At 32.0% G+C, this 22,956-nt stretch overlaps 2 protein-coding genes, 1 long non-coding RNA gene and 1 other non-coding gene across 5 annotated transcripts in view; 3 read left to right on the forward strand and 1 right to left on the reverse strand.

Moving 5' to 3' along the window:
- LOC125841908 (putative F-box protein At5g55150) overlaps positions 1-2,898 on the reverse strand; it is a 29,690-nt gene extending 26,792 nt beyond the window's left edge. Inside the window, exon 1 of the mRNA XM_049521097.1 lies at positions 1,666-2,898. Within this exon, the coding sequence (XP_049377054.1) occupies positions 1,666-2,847 (1,182 nt within the window). The 5' untranslated portion in view covers positions 2,848-2,898. The remainder of the gene's footprint in view (positions 1-1,665) is intronic.
- Positions 2,899-10,191: 7,293 nt separating this feature from the next.
- Positions 10,192-13,816, forward strand: LOC125841958 (F-box protein SKIP23-like). The gene is made up of 2 exons (XM_049521147.1): positions 10,192-11,591; positions 13,602-13,816. Exon 1 carries the CDS (start codon positions 10,419-10,421, stop codon positions 11,586-11,588), a length of 1,170 nt encoding a protein of 389 aa, XP_049377104.1. The 5' UTR covers positions 10,192-10,418; the 3' UTR covers positions 11,589-11,591; positions 13,602-13,816.
- A 1,740-nt stretch (positions 13,817-15,556) lies between these two features.
- On the forward strand, positions 15,557-20,548 carry LOC125841892 (uncharacterized). Of its 2 annotated transcripts, XR_007443838.1 has the most exons (5): positions 16,013-16,772; positions 17,640-18,781; positions 19,840-19,936; positions 20,008-20,068; positions 20,190-20,548. It is a non-coding gene; the product is annotated as an uncharacterized LOC125841892 (long non-coding RNA). The 2 variants fall into 2 exon arrangements; XR_007443837.1 differs by lacking the exons at positions 17,640-18,781; positions 19,840-19,936; positions 20,008-20,068; positions 20,190-20,548 and adding exons at positions 15,557-15,845; positions 17,204-17,529 and having other exon boundaries at positions 16,435-16,772.
- On the forward strand, positions 17,400-17,472 carry TRNAA-UGC (transfer RNA alanine (anticodon UGC)). The gene has a single exon. It is a non-coding gene; the product is annotated as a tRNA-Ala (tRNA).
- Positions 20,549-22,956: the final 2,408 nt, after the last annotated feature.

Below are 22,956 nucleotides of genomic sequence, written 5' to 3' on the forward strand. Positions count from 1 at the left end.
CCAATGAGACATCAGAAAGTTCCGTTATTTTTAAAAGGAAAATTTATTTACAAATCTATTAAGCATGTTGTTCAATTTATTAATGAGTGGAAGATTGTGACAAGACGGAAAGGCGAAGGTAGTGACAAGATTGAAATCCCAAGAATAGTTCTCCTAGATTTTTGTGCCATTAAGGTACTCTGTAGGAGCAGACGAGGATCACACTTTGAACCATTGGGCAACAAAGGACATCACATCTGTGGTGATAGGGATGTATGGATCAGGAATTAAAGAGGGGCACGTGGGCTCTTCAAAGTTTTAACTAGAACAATCGATACTTACTAGAACATAACAGGAGACTGGAAGTTTGCAATTCTCATTCCCCCTACTTCACAGATATGGTCGGGAGAGTAATTTCTAAAAAGATCACCAAACTCCAACCACCACAGGCGAGGAGGCTATGTCGATTATCCCCCACACTGATATGTCAAATAGGTTGGTTCATACACAATGGATATATCAAGAGGAAAAAAAGAAGGAAGTAAGGGAGTAACATGTCGGGGATGTTACCCCTCTCGAGACAGCTGACCATGTTGAGACAGTGGATAGTGGATTCAGTACCTGGTATTCCGATTACAGTATGGGTTCAACAAAAATATTACTGCATTAGATTCAGTGAGGAATTTGGGATCTACTTTCAAAGTTGTGAGAAAATAGCATGGAACTATTAGTTTAGAATTGATGTGAAGAGGCAGAACAAAATTCAAGAATCCAAAGCAATGGTACCTATGACTACATAAGTCAACGGTGCAAAAGAATTAAAGAGCCTAGAACCAGGTAGAAAATTCATCAGTATTGGACTAGAAGAGGGGAAGGGATGTATCTATCATGATTGATGAAGGTCAGTATTGTGTCATGGAATGTGAGGGTACTCAATGATGTGAAAGTGCGATGCTCTCATTTATTTTTTCAAGTCCTCTTGGCCAAAAAAAGTGAGATTTGAAAATGTACCTTAAGCTCCAGCTGAATTGGTCAAGAAAGGAAGTCATGGAAGTGGTGCTTACAAGGTGAAAGTTGATGTAACATCGATCACTAGGAATAAGGGTATGGCACTTTCAAGGTATGACTTCAAGAAGAGGATACATCAAAATGAAGAATCTCAAATATTTCCTTGTTGATTCTATTGTTTCAGAAAAGAAAGGCTAACGATTATACAAGTACATGCAGAATAACAGTCTGTTCAAGCATTTCAAACATACATTTATTATGTGTGAAAATTATTTTAACTCTTACGAAACAACTTCAAAACAAATTTTATTGAAGCATAACAGAATTACAGCCCTCAAGTTTCTTAGTGGAACTTCATGATCTAATAATATTGAGGTGCAGTCACTGCACCTCAATATTATTAGATCATGAACTGTTTCCACTAAGAAACTTGAGAACAAAGACGATTCTGATTTAGTGAAGTAGTAGTGCATTCCTAAAGAGCATGTCTTGAAGCAAGGTAGTATCACACATAATGGGAGTCCCTATGTTCAATTATACGTAAAAATCAAAGATGCATCAGCTAAGTCTCAAGGTAAATGACATGTTGTAAATACTCCTTAAAAAAATCCAATCAACTTCAGGGGTAAACAAGAATATATAGAATACAAAAAGAGTAAATAGAGAAAAGTGACTCACTCAACACGGATTTGGTGTGACCCAAATTGGAGGACAAACACGACTGAGGGAAACACCATCATAATGTGGCTGGATACTTTCATCTGCTAAGTTGAACACCCCCATGTCCAAGCCGCATCCTCCTCGAAGATGGAGGTATAAACACAAACAATTATCTGTAAAATAAATATGATTGGGCTTGATTCCTGGAAATTGAGAAGCTTGAACCGAAATAGAAGAATTATGACCCAGGAAAAAAGCTTTGTCCCCTAAATCCTTCGTTGGCGTAGCTTCGCAAGCATCTAAATCAATCTTGTAAACTAGAAATTTTTTTGTCCTGTAAGTGTTGGAGACAGTCTCCTCTTCATCATCTTCACCTAGGATGGGAGACAGTGGAATCCCCTCATCTGAGACGTACTTGTACGATAAACCAACAAATTGTTGCACAACTACAAATAACGATCCTAGTGATTCTAGGATGTAATAAATACCATCAATACGTTGATTTAGCTGCGCTATGGGATGATTTTCACCGATTTCAGAGCCAGAGACATCACAAACATAGATACAACCCTTATAATCGACTGCATAAAATTTGCCATTGAAATATACTACATCAAGAATTTGTCCATTGTAGGCCGATAGTCTGGTCCATGACAAATCACCTGGTCTCCATAGATTGAGGAAACTGAAGTCTCCCTGAATGACCATTAGAATGTAGTCAGATGTATGAGAAGGATTAGCTGACAAAACTGCTTTATGGATAGGGATCGCTGGTGGGAAAGTGACGGGTCCAAAATATTCATTATTTCTCGGATGTTGCTTTGGGTATAGAATTTGATCTGGCAGCTGGATTTCAACACCAGAAAATGGATGCAACAGAGTGAATTCATTCTGGCCTATTGGGGCTGTTACAAGCCATCCCATTGACTCAACACACCTTTTTCCCCTAGCTCCAGGGATACTCTTTTTCAGAATCATCCCATTTTCTAGACTGAAGAATTTCCTACATGTGTCATCATCCTCTTCCTCGGCTAGCATTAGCCATGGAACCCTAGGCAAATCGCTATTAAAATTACCCTTTGTGGCCACAGAGTGCCAGGATTTGCAGACAGTACCAAAACTAAGATAATCTTCAATCAAATTAACACGCTTAACAACTAGAACCAGAAGATCACGGTCAAGCTCGGACCAATCACACATTTTTCTCAGTTTTAAGCCTTAACTAACGGAACGATACGGATAATTGGTAGGAAAATACCTAACTTTAGTGAATCGAGCTTCCGGCGAACACGGAGGACAGTGATGCTTCAGCCGGAGATGTGTGAACACAGAGAAGCAGCACACTGTCAGAGTTGTTTTTGGTAAAACTCAATCTCTAATTTGGACTTCACTATAAATAGACAAAATTGCTGAGAAAATTATCAAAATAGTCCCTAACATATGAGTGTGTGATTATTTTAGTCCAATATTTATATTATGTAGTCAATATAATATTTAATGTATTAAAATGCTTATTTTAGTCTTTCATGTATAACTTGGAATCGAAATAATCCTGAACTTTTGTTTTAGCCATAGAATCATATACCATATATCATATATACATATAAAGGAGAACCTTAGGCCCGCCTACGTGGCGTCATCACAAACAAGAATTCACTTTTAATTTATTTATTTTCAAAACTAGTTTTCCTCTTTCATGAAAAATTGTGACATTTATGAAAAGTTGCGACTTTTATGAACAGTTGTGACTTTTATGAAACATTGTGACTTTTATGAAGAGTTGCGACTTTAATGAAGAGTTGCGATTTTTATGAAAAGTTGTGACATTTCCGAAGGGTTGCAACTTTTTCAAATAGTTGTAATATTTTCGATAAGGCACAATAAACATTTGTTCACACTACCCTTTGTTGTCTATAAATAGAGGAATTTTCTCTCATTTTAAAACAACGAAAATTTTAAACCTACTCTTCTTCTTCACAATTAAATATTTGTGTACTTTGCTCCGGTTGAGTGGCTTACAGTCATTAATTTATGCTTATGTTATTAAGGATAAATGATAAGATGTAATAATTTTCATTTTCCTTTGTCTATAAATAGAGGGATTTCCTCTCGTTTTAAAATAATGAAAATTCTGAACCTACTCTTTTTCTTCTTCACAATCTTGTTGAGTGGCTCACTGACACCATTGCTTATGTTACAGATCCTGGTATATATTTTTATAGTCATTAATTTATACTTAAGTTATTAAGGATAAATGATAAGATGTAATAATTTTCATTTTCCTTTATATTATTAATGTTTGTTACTACGTAATTTTGTATGTAAGACAATATAGTGTTTTAGTTTTAATGACTGGTGGGTTTTAAGTATTATTCTATAAATTCCGTGATATTAAATTCCTGCGCGAAGTGCGTGTAATTTTACTAGTTAAAAGTTAAAATTTGAAAATTTAAAGTTACATTTGGAAGTGTATTTTACTAAGAAAAAAAACAATGAGTGAAAGTATCAAAAATCAAAACTTTAGCCTAGCTAATTTTTGAGAACTTGAAAATATATTTGATTTTTAAAATCTACTTATATTTTTTGGTCAAGATTTAATATCCAAAATATGCTTAAATTCTTGGTCAAACAAATATTAAAAATAAATCTTTAAAATCTTATTTAAAATTTATGATCAATTACTTGTTTAATTTATAGAAAAAAATATTAATTATCTAACCCTTTATATATATACTAGATAATGTGGCCCGCACATAGCATGTGCCCAATAATATAAATGGTATGTTTTGGGCTAATAACCAAGTTTTTGAAGCGATTGTTTGCGTGAATAAAGGAATAAGTTTTTTTTTATCACAAACATGTACTTTCTTTGACGCTATTAAGGCATAATAAGACTACTCACATACAACATTTTTGAAATATTTTATGTTGTCAATTATCATGATTTATAGTATTTTTACGATAGATTCACTTCAAGAATCAGTGGATTTTTTTGTATTTTTTTCAAAACATATTTTATATTGTCAATTATCATGATTTATAGTATTTTTACGCAATTTTTAAATATAAAAATAAAATAAAAAATAAGACAAATAAATTAAAATGGACCCAATATATGTTATTTTTGTTGTCTCAATTTTGTGACACAAATGAAATTTGGAGAGTCATCCAAATTTTCATATTTTTTTAAAAAATGTTTTAAGTTATTAATTATTGTGATTTATGATATTTTTATGTAACTTTCAAATAACGTACATTACTGGTCACTTTGTCCTAATTTATGTGATGTGGATAAAATTACAAAATTAACCCTTTTAAAATGTCTTTTAGATATTTTAAGTTGTTAATTATTATTATTTATAATACTTTTTTGGTAATTTTAAAATGATATGTGTTATTTTTTCTGTTCCATATATGTGAGCCTAATAGAATTATGAAAGTCAACGTATTGTATTATATAACTTTTAAATATTTTAAATTGGTAATTATTGTAATTTTTAATGCTTTTTAAGTCATTTGTAAATGATATATGTTGCTTCCTTGATTGGGACTTTTCCATTTGTGACACATATATATAGATATTTGGTGCCCGTGCCAGCACGGCCCCAATAAATATTATTTTTTTTAAATTTATGTGATATAAATGGAATTTGAAGATCAGTCGATTTTTTTATATGTTTTCTTAAAAATATATTTGAAGTTATTAAATTGTTGTGATTTATAGTATTTTTGCGTTAGTTTTGAATAATATAGGTTACTCATGTTTCAATTCACATGAATAATCATAAATATTTTCAGTTGTTAATTTATTGTGAATTCTAGAAATTTTGACGTTATTTTCAAATAGTACATGTTACTTATTCTATTCCAATTAGTCAACCAAATTTCTTATATGATTTAAAAATATTTTTAATTGCTAATTATTGTGATTTATAGCATCTTTTATGTAACTTTTAATAATATATAATTTGTTCAAATTCATATGACAATGATAAGATTTCAAGAGTCAACGCAATAAAAATTTAATTTTTTAAAAAAGTTGTACCTCTAATATATTTTGTAGCTAAAATATACTCTCTCCATCCACTTGTATTTGTCATGTTGCGCTTTTTGAAAGTTAAATCAGATTGTATTAATTCGATATTTTTTTTTTTAAAAAAAATGCAAAATCTATACAAAAAGTACTATAAATTGTAATTTTTTGCCTATGAATATGATGAAAAAACACATTGTAAAATATTAGTTAAAATTCTTATAGTTTGACTCTAAAAAGGAAATCATAACAATTAAAAGTGCATAGAGAGAGTAAGAAATAAGTAATTAAATTTCAAGAAGTTTAAAATAAAACGTTGGAAAAAAGAATTAAATAGACAACATATATTGAAAATTGAAAACATATAAATAATAAATGGGCCCAAATAAGGTCAAACTTTTTGCTAATAAAGTAGTAGGTAATTAATGATGTTAAATTGTCCAATAATATAAATTTTAAAGGTACAACCATAAAAGAAGAATGTACAACACTATGAAGCACATATCATCTAACACTTGTCATGTGCTAAGTAGTAGATATTCTCACTATATATAGAAATATATATATTTTTCTATATATTAGAAGAGAGAGTTTGAGAGAGTTTCAACATGTTAGTTTTAAGTCATTTAAAAAAAATTGAGGGTATTATGATCTTTAAAACACTTTGCAAGATTTGCTTGCTTAAAAGATGTCACATTTTTCTCTTAAATTACAAATGATGCCCTAAGGTGAAATGTCATTGAGTATTGTGGGGCCATTAAACTTTCTAAACTGACACATTGACATAACACTTGTCAATTGTGCTCTAATTTCCCCATATATTTTCCATTTTCATTTTAATTTGGAGAAAGATAATTATTTGTTTTATACCCAAATTAATATTTTAAAGCGTGTAAATTACCCTACTTTAATTAACTTTATATATTTTTCAGTTGAATTTGATGAAGGATTATTAAAAGTTAGAGTCGAGATAAATTATAATTAAATAAATTATTGAAGTAATATGTATATTAGTTAATCATAATTAAATAATAAAATTTTATTTATAAACACATATCATATACTCTTTCTTCCTTTTCACTTTACTGATTGGTCATTTTTCCTTTTTAATAAAGATTTGTCATTTGTTTTTAATATTATTCTATTATTAAATAGTTATATAACGTACTAAAAATTTAGAAAAAAAATAGTAAACAAAAATATTTTTATTTGAAATTTAAAATTTTAAAATATAATTAATAAAATTATTTCGTAATATGTTTTTGGTAAAAAAAGTAAAATAAGAACATTGATGACTATTGAAAAAAATGAATCATATTTTGGTAATATATAAATAGTAATACTCTATATGTGTATAAAATGTCGCTTTAAGTATCTACTCTTATAATGTTTTCATGAGTATAATAATCTATTATTTGACAATTATCATATATTCATGGATTGAGAGCGTCCTCAACTTTTAGTATGCAATTATGAGTATATGATTAATACTTATTTATGATGTGTTTGTTAAGATTAAAAATATTATTTTAGAAATAATTTCTACGAAAATAAATATGTTTCTTACTTATATTCTTGTTTTTGATAGGTTAACAAAAATTATTATCCTAAAAGTATTTTTATATAATTTAAACAAATATTATAAGTGGTGAAGGTTAGGGGTGTGCATAAACCGATTTAACCAATAAATCGAACCGAAAAAAACACTATTGGTTTATTGATATTGGGTTATTGGGCAAACAATTTCTAAACGGTTTTGCAAAATTTTTTATTGGGTTATTGGTTCGGTTTCCGGTTTTATGATTTTTGTTAATGGTTAAACCGATTACCCAATAAAAGTATACTAAATTTACTAGTCTTACTGTTAATGGTTAAACGATTATTACTTTCACACTTTTTGTTAATGGTTTAACGATTGTTACTCTCACACTTTTTCCTTTGAATGTGTCTAGTGTCTAAACTTGCAAGAAAAATGATTGTTACTTTTATGATTATTACTTTCATGTCAAATGCTGGAAAAATCATATGGTTTATATGAAAATTTTCTTATCGTGCATATAATATATATGAGTATTTTCTTATTGGTTAAATCGAAAAACCGAACTGTTAAGTACCATAAACCGATTAACCAAAAACCGATAAGAAATATGTTATTGGTTTGACATATTTACAAATCGAAAACCGATAAACCGAACCAATAACACATAAAACCGAACCAAACCGACCGATGTGCACCCCTAGTGAAGGTAAAGGGTAGGGATGTGTGTGGTGGAGGGGATGAAGATGGGGGGAGCTCCATATTATGGGGTAAAGATGAGGTGTGGTTGAAAATTGAGGAAGACATTATCAATGTAGAATATCGTGTGTAACTTTTTTTTTTCATACGTCTATTATAGAAATCATTTCCTCATTTTAAAAGGAAAAAAAAACTAGAAAATATATTGCAAAGATTTTAACTGATCAAATATAAAAAAATTAACATTTTACATAAAGAACACCTCCTTAGATCCATCAACGGTAACTTCGGCCATAGCTTCGAGAGATGAAGACCGGAATCGCCATGGGAGCAGATTTCTTCGAGTGCAGCGTCAAGTAATGTATCCGGAAAAACTGAAGTTCTCAAGTTCTAAAAACAAAAATTTTGAATTCGAGCCAAATTCTAGTACTTATATGGGAATTTTTAAAATTTAAAAATTATCACAAGATTTTATATTTTATAAAAACACCCAGTTTGGGACTAAATTTCATCCCTAATTTCTTGTTCAAAATTTATACGGTATATACATTATATACAATTTTTGTGTACTTACTCTCAAAGTTTCCAATTACAAATTATAGTAGTTTTTTTTTTTTTTTTTGTATATTTTCCTTTTGTTTTCTTCCTATTTTTTCAAATTCATATTAATTATGTTCGTTATCATATTAATTCAAATATTTTTTTAAAAATCTATAGCCAAAAAACGCATGGTAAACTTCTTCGAAAAATAAATTGCCAAAAATTATGGTCAAACTCATCCTAATGATTTGGTGGCTTTCACTCAAACGTTTTGTATTAAAAAATTTAATTAATATGTATAAATATTTTTAATCAAAATCAATAAACAAAAAGATTTACTCCCTCCATTTTGATTTATTTGTTAATTTTTTACTTGACGGACTTATTAAAAAGAAATTAATATTTATTTCCATACATTGAGGATGAGAACGGTCAATTACGCAGTACATATAAATGACTGAGTTGATTAATTCTACCTACTATGACTAACATATACATTGTATTAATAATTTATGACTACACTTTTAAAAAATTACAATTTATAACTTCCTATTTCGGATTTTAGCTTCCCTCATTCTTCTTATTGAGCATAATGATGTGGATTGGGCTTGTTGCATTTAGTATACAACATCAAGCAGTTCTATCATCTCTTTTAATATGACATTTCGGTGTCTTCCTTTATGCTTCCCTCAAATCAGTACCCCCATTGTTCGTCCTTTTATTCAATATCTGTCATGCTAAGAATAAGACGTTTAAGAAGAATACGAACTTTGCTTCGATCAGGTATCGAACTCTTTAATCTTTGACAAGATGATTTCTCAATGATCTTTGCTCATTCTGAAGTTGATCTCTTGTCCTCCTTCTGACCCATCCCAATCAACATGGCCATAATTAGTATAGATCATACCTTCGCCAAGATAATCTTTGAGGTACCTCAAGATCTTATATACTACATGTAGCTGTGCTTGACAAGGAGCATGCATATATTGACTTACCAATCCCACAACACAGGTAATGTTAGGTCTAGATTATATGTTACCTTCTCTCCCATCTCGCTCATCTCTTGGATTTTTTTTTACATGTTTGTATTTTTTGAAAGAAGAGTTTTTTCGGCAAATCTATGTATTTTGCCTTGATTTTATACCTCACATTTCCCAGATCTTTGTTATGTTTTGATTGTACTTTTGTAATACATGATTTTTTGACAGTCACTATATTTTTATATTGATTATATAATATTTCTTTTATTTGTATCATTATATATACTCTCATTTTAATATATTTAGTTATATCAAATAAAATTATCATACAAATGATCGTGATTATATCTATCAAGATTGTAGATTGTATGCATTGATACAATCATTAAAGCGAATGAATACAAGTGATACAAATAAAAACTATTTGATACAATATAACAAATAAATTAAACGAATAAGTACAATCTTCCATATTGTTTTTGTTGGTTATATCATTATATATACCCCAAATTGTATTCATCAATACCATCGTCTAACCCTTTTTTTTTATTTGATCCAATACCTTCAATATTTATTACGAATGGTAAAAACATGAATTTTATAGGTACAAATTATTAATAAGGTCCAAGTTAATAGTTATAGTCATTTATGTTAAATATAGGACCATTTGTTTATCATTTTCATAAGTAGAGGACCATTTTGATCATTTCATAAACAATTTAGTCTAACTAAAAACAAAGTCTAAAAAATTGTTTGAGCCAAACACATCTTTCACAGTGGTGCTTCTTATCAGTGTTCGTGGAGAGCTCCGCCCATTTCATCGCCGTCACCGCTGAAAAAATTGGTAGATCGAAGAATTTTCGGTGTGCTTCTTCATTCTCCATCATATCAATGTTCATCGGGAGTTTGATTCGCATAAATTAGGTATTTTCGGATCATTTGCCCAATTTTGTTAAATACTTTTGTTAGATAGGGATTGAAAATGAGAACAATGGTTGATTGGTCGGAACTTCAACCTGAATTGTTGGTTTTAATTGCTAAACGTATAAATCTGATCGAGGACTACCTTAATTTTCGAACTGTTTGCACATCGTGGTACACTGTAGCCACTAGGGATAATTTTAGTAGTAATTTGCCTAGGGCTCCCTGGCTAATGTTAGCTGAGGAAGAGGATGATAGAACATATAGAAAATTCTTCAGTCTGTACAATGGGATGATTTTGAAAAAGAGGATCCCGGGAGCGAGTGAGAAGAGATGTGTGGAGTCAAAGGGATGGCTTGTTACAGTTGGAAAGGATGAGGGTGAGATTAGTTTGTTACAACCCTTCTCTGGTGTTAGAATTGAATTGCCACATCAAAACACAACTGATTCTTATGAACACAACTACACTCACGATCTGTGGACCTATATCCGTAAAGCAGTTCTGTCAGCTAATCCTTCTCATACGTCGGACTATGCTCTCATGGTCATTGAGGGAAGATTCGAGCGCATCAGTTTATGGAGACCAGGAGATTTGTTGTGGACCAGGATTTGGATCCCCACCCACATTGGACATATTAGTGATGTGGTATATTTCAGTGGTCACTTTTATGCTGTCACTTTTGGCCGTTGTGTCCTAGTTTGTGATGTTGTTGGCACTCAACTCACTAAAGTTTATAGTGTAGCACATCTTGCACCATGGACTGACGGTAAGAATTACATCCTAGAATCACTAGGATCATTATTTGTAGTTGCGCAACAGATTGTTGATACACGGTATGTCAAAGGGGATCGTGAGAGTATTCCACCGACGCACATCCCAGGTATAGATGATGAGGAGGAGAAGATTTGCACGCACAGGACAAGAAAATTCCTAGTTTTCCGAATCGATTTATCTAGCTGCAAGGCTATACCAATCATGGATTTAGGAGACCAAGCTTTTTTCTTGGGTGCTAATGCTTCTCTTTCAATCCAAGCGTCTCAATTTCCAGGAATCAAGCCCAACTGTATTTATTTTACAGATAACTGGATTGGTGCATACCTCTTCTTTAAAAAAGGATGCGGTTTGGACATGGGGGTGTTCAACTTAGCAGATGGAAGTATCGAGCCGCTTTATGATGGTATTTCTGTCAGTCGTGTTTGTCCTCCAATCTGGGTCACACCAAATCCATGATGAGTGAGTCATATTTTTATATTTACTCTTTTTGTTATTCTATATCTTCTTGTTTTACCCTGGAAGTTGATTGGATTCTACACCAATTTTAAAATGAGTTTCACACAGGAAGAATAAATATATGTCAGAGATGCTTGAACAGACTGTCATTCTGCATTTACTAGTATTGTCGTTAGCCTCTCTTACCTGAAACAATAGAAGCTACAAGGCAATTTTTGAGATTCTTCATTTTGATGTATCATCTTCTTGAAGTCATCATTTAAAAGTGCGAACCCTTATTCCTAGTGACCGATGTTACATCAATTTTCATCTTGTAAGCACTTCCATTTCTTCCTTTCTCGATCGATTCGGCTAGAGTTTAAATTACTTTTTTGAATCTCACTTTTTTTGGCCAAAGAGGACTTAAAAAGTCGATGATGGTATTGCGGGAGATGTTATTGAATACTCTCATCTGGACTCACTAGCAGAGACAATGGTGTTGTTTTCTAACATTTTCTGCTTGTACTCTTTCTTTGGAGCACTATTGCTCTCTTTTCTCATTGTTTCTCTTAAACATTTATGCAAGTTGAATAACGAAAATCGGTCCAAAAATAGCATTAAACATGATAGAAACTGAAGGAGGGGGTTGTAGTAGCTGAACATGTTCTTGCCAATGTCCCTCTACCTAATCCTTCATTACCCAAAGAACTGCTGGAACTGAAATTGAAATCGCCAGAAACCAAACTACTGAAATCTTTGTAGACGACGTTGAATTCTGCCAACTCTAGCCGGTCTTTCTCATCCAAAAAGATTAGCCAACCTGAGATACTTTCATTTGATCCTATATAATATCTGTACAACATTCCTCCTCCATTACAATTTTTTTTCTCTAATATCATTCTGAAAGAAACTTGAACTTGCTGGCAATATGTATAATAAAATCCAAATTTTATACCATAATTTTGGTCTGGCTAAAAGCTTCATGGGGGATAATAGTGAATAATAATAATCAGAAGGAACAGATGGCTGAAGGATTCATAAAGAAATATAATTTTCCTTGGTGTTTTATAGATAAGTAGATTAATTTTCTTTTTTGAAGATAATCAGGAACTTTCTGATGTCTCATTGGAATCTTGAAATACTTGGAAACCTCTTAGGTGAATTAACATTTTTATGATGACGTTAAGATTAGGAAGAGACGATGACGAATATACTGATGGAGAAACAAATAAATGCAAGAAGTAGATTTTTTTTTTTGGTGAAGTAGTAGATTGTTTACTGTTGTTCTGGACCCTTAATGTTGTGTGACCTGAGATGAGATTGTTGGGTCCTTTTCTGTATTTTCTGTTTAGTGCTTACAGTAAATGATGTGTTGATAAGAAACCGCTCTATTATTGCCAGCTAACTTTTGTTTGAAGTTATGATATTCATACTTGTGTTGTATCATTATTTTGTTTTCTTGTAATTTCTCTGTTATGTTAACCTGTCCTACCTTATCGGACTGGTTAAGTCACAGTAATTAGATAGTAGCAGGCTAGCAAATATTTATGTAAACGTACTTACTATAATCTTGTTTATCATATTTGCTGAGTTTAGAACAAGTACGTGAATATTTCACTCCACTATTTGGTAATCTATTTATTATGTAAAGTTTTTGGCTGTTTGCATGTGTCTTGTCAACAATTTTGCATGTTTAACTCCCTATGAACATGAGAAGTTTAGGCTGGAATTTCTGATCTGTAATTTGAGTAAATCCATGGAAACTGACACTTTAAAGTTCAAAAAAACACCCTTCATAATAGGATATGAGGAAGATGACCACTATTTAAATGATTATTGGATGAAGGAAATGCAAAAGTAGAATCAATCTTCTCATTGTTGCACTAATTACTGTTTAACTGGTATCTAAATAAATATTGGATGAACGATATCCTCTTTATCCCTCATCCCTTACTATTACTCTTTAACCGGTATGTCCCATTTATTCTGGAGATAGCTTTCGCCCATTTATTTACCGCCACATTTCCTTGACAGGCATCCACTGATCCATCAAATCCAGTTACATCTACTGATGCTCATAAAATTTGCGAATCTTGCCCAGAAGCGCAGGTGTATGACTTAAGTTATTTTGGATGTTCAAGAATGTATTATAATTTGCAGCTACACATCTAGTGTAAGTTTTGCTGCTTATTGCTAAAACTTGTCGTATTATAACTGCTATGTACAAGGTGAAATTGTTACTGTTGATCAACTACTATCTAACTTTAGTTTATCGTATTTTGTTAACTATTGTGAGACAATGCAATCATGTTACTATTAAAGCTCACAGAACTCCTTTGGGTTATCAAAATTTTTTGTTTTTCTTATTTCCTCTTTACAATTACAAGGTATACCCTGTTCTAGCTTTGAGAGAGGGTCTTGTAGTAGTAACTTGTATCGCTACGGGCATTGTAGAGAAAATGAAGGGGGCAAAAATGGGTAGCAATATGCAAATTTATTTGAGACTGAGACATAATTTTTGTTGTCTTACCAAATGAATTAGGATAAGCGTGTGCTTCACAAACAAGTCATACCTAAAAACATTCTTCATGCGATGAATATAAAGGGGTAAGGAAAAGGTAGAAGAAACTAATGAATTTTTCCTAGTGGAAATATATGAAGATACTACTACGACCAATACATTAATACCTGCAGTTGTTCAACTTCTTGTTGTGTCGCTTTTCGGACATAAAATATGTGAGTGGTAAATAAAGATATATGGACTCTCTATAGCTAACATATTTTTATTGTCAATCACAATTCTCACCAAAATGATCATTTACTGGGTTGATCTTGTGCCATCAGAAAATCACAAACTAAGGGGTCATTTGGATGTTGGTTAGAAAGTGAAATTATTCATGTATTTAAACAAGCATAATTAGCACAATGTTTGGGAGCATTTTATTTGTATGTACAAAATTTAGCACACCGAGTACGGTGTTTAGTTACTTGTTGCAATCCTTCATAACTATTACATGAAGAAGTTATGAGGAAATTTATGTATTATTTATGCACGGTAGAAGATGCAGTAACTAATCTATAGGTAACTACCTAACTAATCCCCGTATTGCAGCAGGGGTGGCTCAATAAAATTAATGTCCTAAAGCCAAAGCTTAATAAGATATTATAAAAAATCTAAATAAAATTTATGATTTTTTTTCTAAATTTACTCTTTGAACTTTTTATATGCAGAGCTATATATTTATTTTAAGGATTAATTCATTCAAATAATTCTTTCGATTGATACAAAATTAGTTGATTTAGAAATATTAAGTTTAAAATGGAATATAAAACTATCACAAACTGCAAAAAAGAGAACAAACGTATGGTGGAAAAATCTGAACCAACAAGGGAGATAGATATATGTACAAATTACTGTGTAGTGACATAGTAATTTATTAAATCTTCTTTTCATATCATCACCTTTTTATTTCAACCTAAAATTAATTTCAAGTGTTCAACAAAAAATTTCTTATAAGCTAATAAATTCCTATACGTTTCACAAAGTTACAATTTATATTTTAAGAAATGCATTATTTCCTTATATAGTCAAGACATTAGTAGAAATTGTCACTTTATGTATAATCTTCTTGTATGAATTCCTATTTCCTCCATTGTTTATGTTTACTTCTATGATTTGGTGTTGCACTTCAATGAGCTAGAATCAACCTTGTTAGTTTGGTGAATAATTGGTGGTGTAAAAGGAACATTTACTACATGTAGCAATATTTTCTTAGAATTAACTACTTCTCTAAAGCTATATCTTGATGTTCTAAAACAAGATTAAGATTGATACATTAGTTCTTGATTTGTAACAAACAACATGTGTACTTAGTGATTTATCTCTTTTGGCTATTTTACTAAGTCTGTGTGATACTGTGAAAGTTGTATGGTTATTGTTTTGCTCTAATATTACATATCACATTCCCTATTTATGTATCAGGTATAAATGGCTGGTTGGTCGGAGCTTCCACAGGATTTGTTGAGGTTAATAGCTCATTTTCTTGCTACATACACTGATCCAGTCCAGTTCACATGTGTTTGTAATTCATGGAGGTCAGTGTTACCTACTATTTCGAGTATTAAGGGAGTTCAGCCATGGTTGTTGCTGCCTCGTGACAATAATACAAACGCAAAAACTTGAGAAGCATCTTATTAGCATACTGAAAAAAGAGTAGTTCACTACCTTGAGGTCCCAAAGGTCCTTGGTAAGGAGTTTCGCGGTTCGTCCTACGGAGGGTTAGTTTCTACTTTCTATTAAAGACACCTACAATCTGTTTAACCCAATCACTAGTGGTCAAATCACCCTTCCACCGAGGTATAAGTTCCCTGATGTGAGAAATATTGTGCAAAGAAGCTTGAAACTGAAAATGCGCTTGAATCCCATGATGTGACTTTATCGGATCTGGTCAACGCTCGTCTTTTATTCAAAGTTGTCCTATCTTCAAGCAAAGTTAACTCTATGGTTGTTGCCATCTATGGTGGTAATTATAACTTGGCCTACTGCAAACTCGGAGATAAAAAAAGTGGTTATCCATTTCCAAAACAGGATACCACGATACCATCTGTTATCACTACCAGAAGAAACGCCCTTTAGTGGCAATTAATTGAATATCGGTAACTTTCCTTTTGTTCAACTATTAGCGGCATTTGGAGATTAGCTGGGAATAAAGACCTTTTCACTGGTTATTGAAGAGAATAGCCACAAAAAGTTGATACTGAATGCAAATTATTGAAAGTGAATTTTTCCTAATTTTACCTTCCCTCCCTCTCTTCATTTCTCTCCTTGTAAACCTGAAATCCTATCGCCTGTTTTCCGATTTTTCAGTGTACCTGCAATGGTTTCATTGGGGATTTCGGATTTGTGGTGGATTTTAGATATTCTGGATAGGAATGATATGGAAAAGGAAAGACAAGTAAGCTTGTTTGATGCGGTGGATGACTCATCAGCATTGGCGAAGAAAGCCCATGGAAGCTTAAATGGTGGAAACAACATGACGCCTGATGTTTGATCAACAAGTGGTACGAAAAACCTTCTCACAGAGATTCTATGAATTTTGGAGAAGAGGAAGACTCTTCTGGTATGGCATCAAAAAGAGGAGTTCTCAAGATGATTAATATCCAATCATTGGCAATGCCTTCTCTGTCACCGGCTTTTTTCACCAGGTAATTCGAATCATCTCTCCCTATCTCTATCTTAATCTCTTCTCCATTAGTTTTGATTTTTCTTTATCATTAATGGTCTCTTTCTGTCTTAGCTCTCAACCTTACCTCTCGTCAGTTTCAATTGTTACCGGCCTACATACCCCGAGCCCTAGGCTTGTTTTTCTTTTTCTCCCTTTTCTTTTCTATTTTTGTTTTTTCATTGATTTTCTATTTTTAATAAATACTTTGTGCATCTAGTCTTCTGCTTTAGATTATGTTCAATTTCTTTAACGATTCTTATAATACAAGTACCAAACTATGTGCATATAGTTGTATGTTATGTGATTGAGATGGAACATTTAGCAAGGGTTGTAACACTTTGCTATTTACTTAGGAAATGACACTGCTTGATAAATCTAATGGAAATTTTGCTATTTTGTTCCTTTCTACAGCATATGTGTTGTTCTTCAGTGGATTTGGTAATAATTATGTTGGAGTACAAATTGGGAGACAAGAATATGTATATGTGGGAGACTACTCGTTATTGCTCATTTGGCAGCAAGTGTCATTTCTCTTGGATTTGAAAATATTGTTTGTGTTTTCGTGGCTGCTGATATGTTGAAGTCTATTAATTTTCAATAGATAACAGGGGATGTAGCTCAAATGGTAGAGCGCTCGCTTTGCATGCGAGAGGCACGGGGTTCAATCCCCCGCATCTCCATTCATTTTCGTTTCGTCTCTACCTCCACGAGGTAGGGGTAAGGTCTGGGTACACTCAACCCTCCCCAGATCCTACTCATGGAATTTCACTCGGTATGTTGTTATTAAATTTCAATAGATAATTACTTCCTTTTCTTATATGCTTTTCTGCTCTCTGATCTTTTTCAGAAAATTGCTGAGTTAACTCGCTCACATGGGTCTCTTGTACTGGTAGATAACAGTATTATGTCCCATATACCATCCCATCGTTTGGACATTGGAGCAGGTCTGCAGATACTTTTAGTTCTGGTAAAATTCTCAAGGTGCTGCCGTGCTGGTTACCTTAAATGGTCTGTTATTTTCAGATATTGTGATGCATTCAGCAGCTAAGTTTATATCTGCCCATAGTGATCTGATGGAGGGTGTACTTATTGTCACAAGGGAAAGGGTTTTTCCTCTTTATTTGGTTTCATGGATTAATTTACGCTTATCGCATGATTTCTCATCATCCTTGGTGCCCTTGAGTTGCTTTCATGGCCAAAGCTATCAGATTACCCTGATTGAACGAAAAAAGAAAAACCACCTCTTAGTAATAAGCTCCTTTAAAGTGTCAAAAAAATAAGCTCCTTTAGTAGATTCAATTACCTGAAGTCTCAAATACTAAATATCTGTTGCATAACTGGTCTATCGGGAAATTATTACCTCAATGGAACTATAGAAATATCTAAACAATAGTAGTTTGGAGTGCAAAGTTCATATTTACTTAGAAACAGATAGAGTACGTGCTAATGTTATTCTAAAACATATTCTATATCTTTTTAAAGGTGGCAAATTATGTAATCTTCTTGTTAGGTCATTTCTCTGAATAGATTCAATCACCTGAAGATTCTCAGGAATTTTAACCCAACATATACAAGCAAGTAAATTCACATTTTGTCAACGGATCTGTTTATATATTGTGGTATCGAGTTAATGTATTGCCTGTCTGAAGTTGGGACGTCACACATTTGACATTTGTAACCTGGGGGTTGTGAAAGTCTAAATTGCAGTCCTTTTACTAGGCTGAAGCTGCATATGATAAGTTCCCCTTATGCAGGCATAACTTACTTTTTCTAAAGACGGTGCCTGCCCCTTTTACTGAATGTGAAGTTTAAGATTAGCTCACTTACTTGACCTGATATTCAAATTATATATATTGACTTGTAAAAATCAGCTTGGCAAAGAACGTGTACTAACTTCAGAATGCAGAAAGTGCAGGCTTAGCCCCATTTGATTGCTGGCTTTGTTTAAGAAGGATTATAATGATGGTGTCGTGTGTAGAAAAGCAATAGGTATTAAATTTTGCTTGCATTTTAGTCTTCGGTGTTGTTATTACTTGCTAGATCCATTTTGTTTACCGTAGCTGTGAGAGTGACTTGATTGTCGATTCTTTTTGGTTGCACCATGAACAACGTCTAGCTCTCAAGAGGTTGGTTGACATAAGTTAATCCTCTCTCAGAGCAATTGACTAAGCCATTACCCAATGTCATGGTTTTGGTTAGTCGGAAGGAATTGTCTGGTGGTGCCCACAATCTCCTTCCAGAAGGTGTGATAATTGTATTCATTCTGTAGGTTCTTTGAATTGATTATCTTTCAAAGGTTTGGTAATCATGCTAGACCTGGAAACCTCCTTCCAGGTACATAATTGGTCGTCTGTGTGTGACAATGAATAACAAGACGAGTTGGAAATCCTACTTGTCTTGGAGCTTCCAGTAAGACGAGTTGGAAATCCTACTCATCTTGTGGTGATGAATCACAAGATGGGTTTGAATTAAGAAATTCAACACAGAAATCTTCAACTGTGGGCGAGGACAAACAAGTACCTTTATAAATATGACTTCCTTCTGTTTCAAAAATAAATAAATATATGACTTTCTTTAATACTTGTAGGGGTCGTTTGGTTGGAAACAAGTTATCCCAGGTTAAACCTGGGGTTAGCTATCCTGGATAACTTATCCCACCATGTATATGAGATAACTTATCCTATCACTATGATATAAATGGTGGGATAAGTTATCCCAAACATGTTAACCAAACAACATAATTTTTTTTTATCCAATCACTATTTCCTTATCCCATCACTATTATTTTTAATCTCTCACACCAAACGAGCTTAGAGCTCCATTCGTCCTGTATTAATTTCTTAAAGTCCGTGTATCCAATGACTTTTTATAATATATTTGCTCCCTATTTAAGAATTTTCTTGCCACCTTTTTCTTTTTGCTTGATCGAAAGCTTGAATTCGGAGTTGTTGTTTCCTCACATTTATACTTTTTACTGGTGAGTGCTTGTCTGACAAATCATAATATTCAAAGTTGTATAATAAATGGACATTGTGTGTTTCCACAAGATGGCAAGAAAATGCACAAAAAATTGCTCCTTGAGTGAAGATGGTTAACTGTGCTGGTTTTCCCGGCCATCCTGACAGATATTTTCACTATTCGAAGGTATGTTAAACCTACTTTTAGTATTCCTTTAATTTCCATTGGCATTTGACATTCCATGCTGGTGTTTTCAGGATCAGAATTGAGTTCATGTAGTTGAGGTCACCAAATACTTCAACATTTCAGTCAGTTTCGGTGAGTATACTCTAATCCTCTTAATCCAATATTAAAGATCAATCTCATTTCTGGTCCCGAAGTGTCAAGTCACTCATAAGTCTGCTATGTTTCATGTCCCATGCGGCTATACCTGTTGCAGTACGTGAGGCTAGAGATCTTACTGAGGATGCATGTAGTTCAAATTTCTGTTGGAATTGAAGACATAAATGATGACCTAAACGCTGCGCTTAGAACTAAGCCAGTATAGAATATAGATCGTTACCTGCCACACGTCTAAACAAGGATAATTGGCTCAAGGTCACGCAAAGATAGCTGCCAAGAATATCAGCTTGTTAAGGAAGGGGAGCAGAAGATGAAGAATATAAAAACCATCACATTGTTAAAGAGGAACCTGGGCTACAACATGATATCAGTTTAGTTGTCTTCAATTTGATAGTTCTTGTATTAAGTGAGTTTCATGATTCTAGTAAGAATTTTCCAACCCTATGTTCAAATACGTTACGCATTCATTAGTTAGATGTAAACATACAGATTTTAACCATATTTGAAGTGTTTGCAAATTGCAAGATTGCTCGAATACTATTATATAAGAACAAGATATTGGATGTGTTATAGGAGACCCTATTAAATTTGTTAGTACTTTCTCTATCCATTTTTACTTGTTTATTATATTAAAAAGGAAAAAGGGTCAAATATGCCCCTAAACTATTAGAAAAGGTCTAGATATATCCCCGTTTAAAGTTTGGCTCACTCATGCCCTCGCCGTCCAACTTTTGGTCTAGATATGCCCTTATGGCGTTAGTTGGCTTGCTGGAAATTTCTAACTCATTTTACATTTCTTTAAATGTCCTTATGGTGTTAGTTGGCTCACTCATGCCCTCGCCGTCCAATTTTATATATTTTTTCATATTTTTCCTTTTTTTATTAATAAATTACTCATTTTTGGGATTTGCCCAAAAAAATAAAAATTATAAAAAATTGTTGAAATTGTTGAATTTAAGGTTACTATATTTATTTGTGTATTTTTGGCGTTAATTTTATATTTTTTTCATACTTTTCATATTTTTTATTAATCAATTACTCATTTTTGGGATTTATCGAAAAAAATAAAAAATTTAAAAAATTATTAAAATTGTTGAATTTAAGGTTACTATATTTATTTGTAAATTTTTTGTGTTAATTTTATATTTTTTTCATATTTTTCCTATTTTTTATTAATCAATTACTCATTTTCGGGATTTACCCAAAAAAATAAATAAATTAAACAAAATTGTTGAAAACGGGTCGGATAGGTTATTTAAAATAGGGGTGATTTATGGGTCGAATAGGTGTTTTAAAAGTGGGTCGGATAGTTTAGGGGCATAAGCGACCCCTTTTCCTTTTAATATAAATGCCACGTGGCAATTCCATTTGTCATTTAAAGAAATGTAAAATGAGTTGGAAATTTCCAGCAAGCCACCTAACGCCATAAGGGCATATCTAGATCAAAAGTTGGACGACGAGGACATGAGTGAGCCAAACTTTAAACGAGGGGTATATCTAGACCTTTTCGAATAGTTTAGGGGCATATTTGACCCTTTTCCTTATTAAAAATAATGTCCTTTTTATTTGTTCAGTTTAGAAATTAAGAAATAATTTTTTATTTAGTTCTTAATTTATCTTTATTATAACCTATAATCATTTCCTAATGCATTTTCCAAAATATTGTATATTTTAAAGATATAGTNTGTTATATGTGAAAGTTGCTCATTATTATATTAAAAATAATGTCCTTTTTATTTCTTCAGTTTAGAAATTAAGGAATAATTTATTATTTAGTTCTTAATTTATCTTTATTATAACCTATAATCATTTCCTAATGCATTTTCCAAAAATATTGTATATTTTAAAGGTATAGTGATATAATAAAATTGTCATTTTATTTATACTTTGTAAGAGCGTGTCAAGTAAAAATAGACGGATGAATAGTACATCAATTTATTGATTCCAATTAGTGGGGTTAAGATTAGGTATATAATTATGTTGTTCATAATTAAGAGGAAGTCAAAAGGGTCTTCACAACCAGACACTCTTTTATCTTCTCACCTAATTAAATTTTGAAGACTATTTTTGAAAGTGAAATAAATCCTCTTTTTTTAACAAATTATTTATAATGAAACCATGTAATTATTATTTCTAAATTGTTTTTCAAAAAAGACATTAAATTTCCTTCTAGCATAGTTTCAAATTTCAATGTACAAAATTGATGATAATAGACTGACGTCATGATTATGTCATAGATTTATGATAAAATGATTTTAAGATAAGCTAATTTAATTTGCATATCCCATCAATAATATACGTTAGCCGTAGATGCTAATCCATATTTTGTCATGACGTTATACAATAAAATTAAATCAGAGCCATGCACAACTTGTTTAGGATCATATCATAGATGCTCATTTAATTAAGGGAAGAAACATAAATAAAAAATAATTCAATACACTAAGTTTATATTATAAGCTGATTCTATATTAAAAAAAAAAAAAGGATCGGATTGTAGTAGCTCTATCATATGAAAGTATGTAATCTTACTATATATTTATGTAAAAAGATATATTGCAAAAGTATTTCTTATGTAAATGAGAAGAAGATATATATAAGACATTAAAATTAAGACCGACGTTTAATTAATTAATTACCTACTTGAAGATGACCCCTATGTAAAATTAATGAATTCGATAGATCTCAAGCAATTAAATACTCCCTCCGTCTATTTTTACTCGTCCATTATTGATTTGACACACTCGTCAAGAAACAATGAATAGAATGACAATTTTATGTAATAAATTATCTCTTAAAATTTTAAATTGAACAAGTAAAAATAAACGGTGGAGTAAATAAATGTAGAGGTCACAATTCAAAAA

The sequence above is a fragment of the Solanum stenotomum genome, chromosome 10 (genome assembly GCF_019186545.1).
Source record: "Solanum stenotomum isolate F172 chromosome 10, ASM1918654v1, whole genome shotgun sequence".
Classification (NCBI taxonomy): Eukaryota; Viridiplantae; Streptophyta; class Magnoliopsida; order Solanales; family Solanaceae; genus Solanum; species Solanum stenotomum.

Excerpts from the sequence above, each read along its gene's own strand:
- LOC125841958 (XM_049521147.1), top strand. The coding sequence starts at position 10,419 with ATGAGAACAATGGTTGATTGGTCGGAACTTCAACCTGAATTGTTGGTT.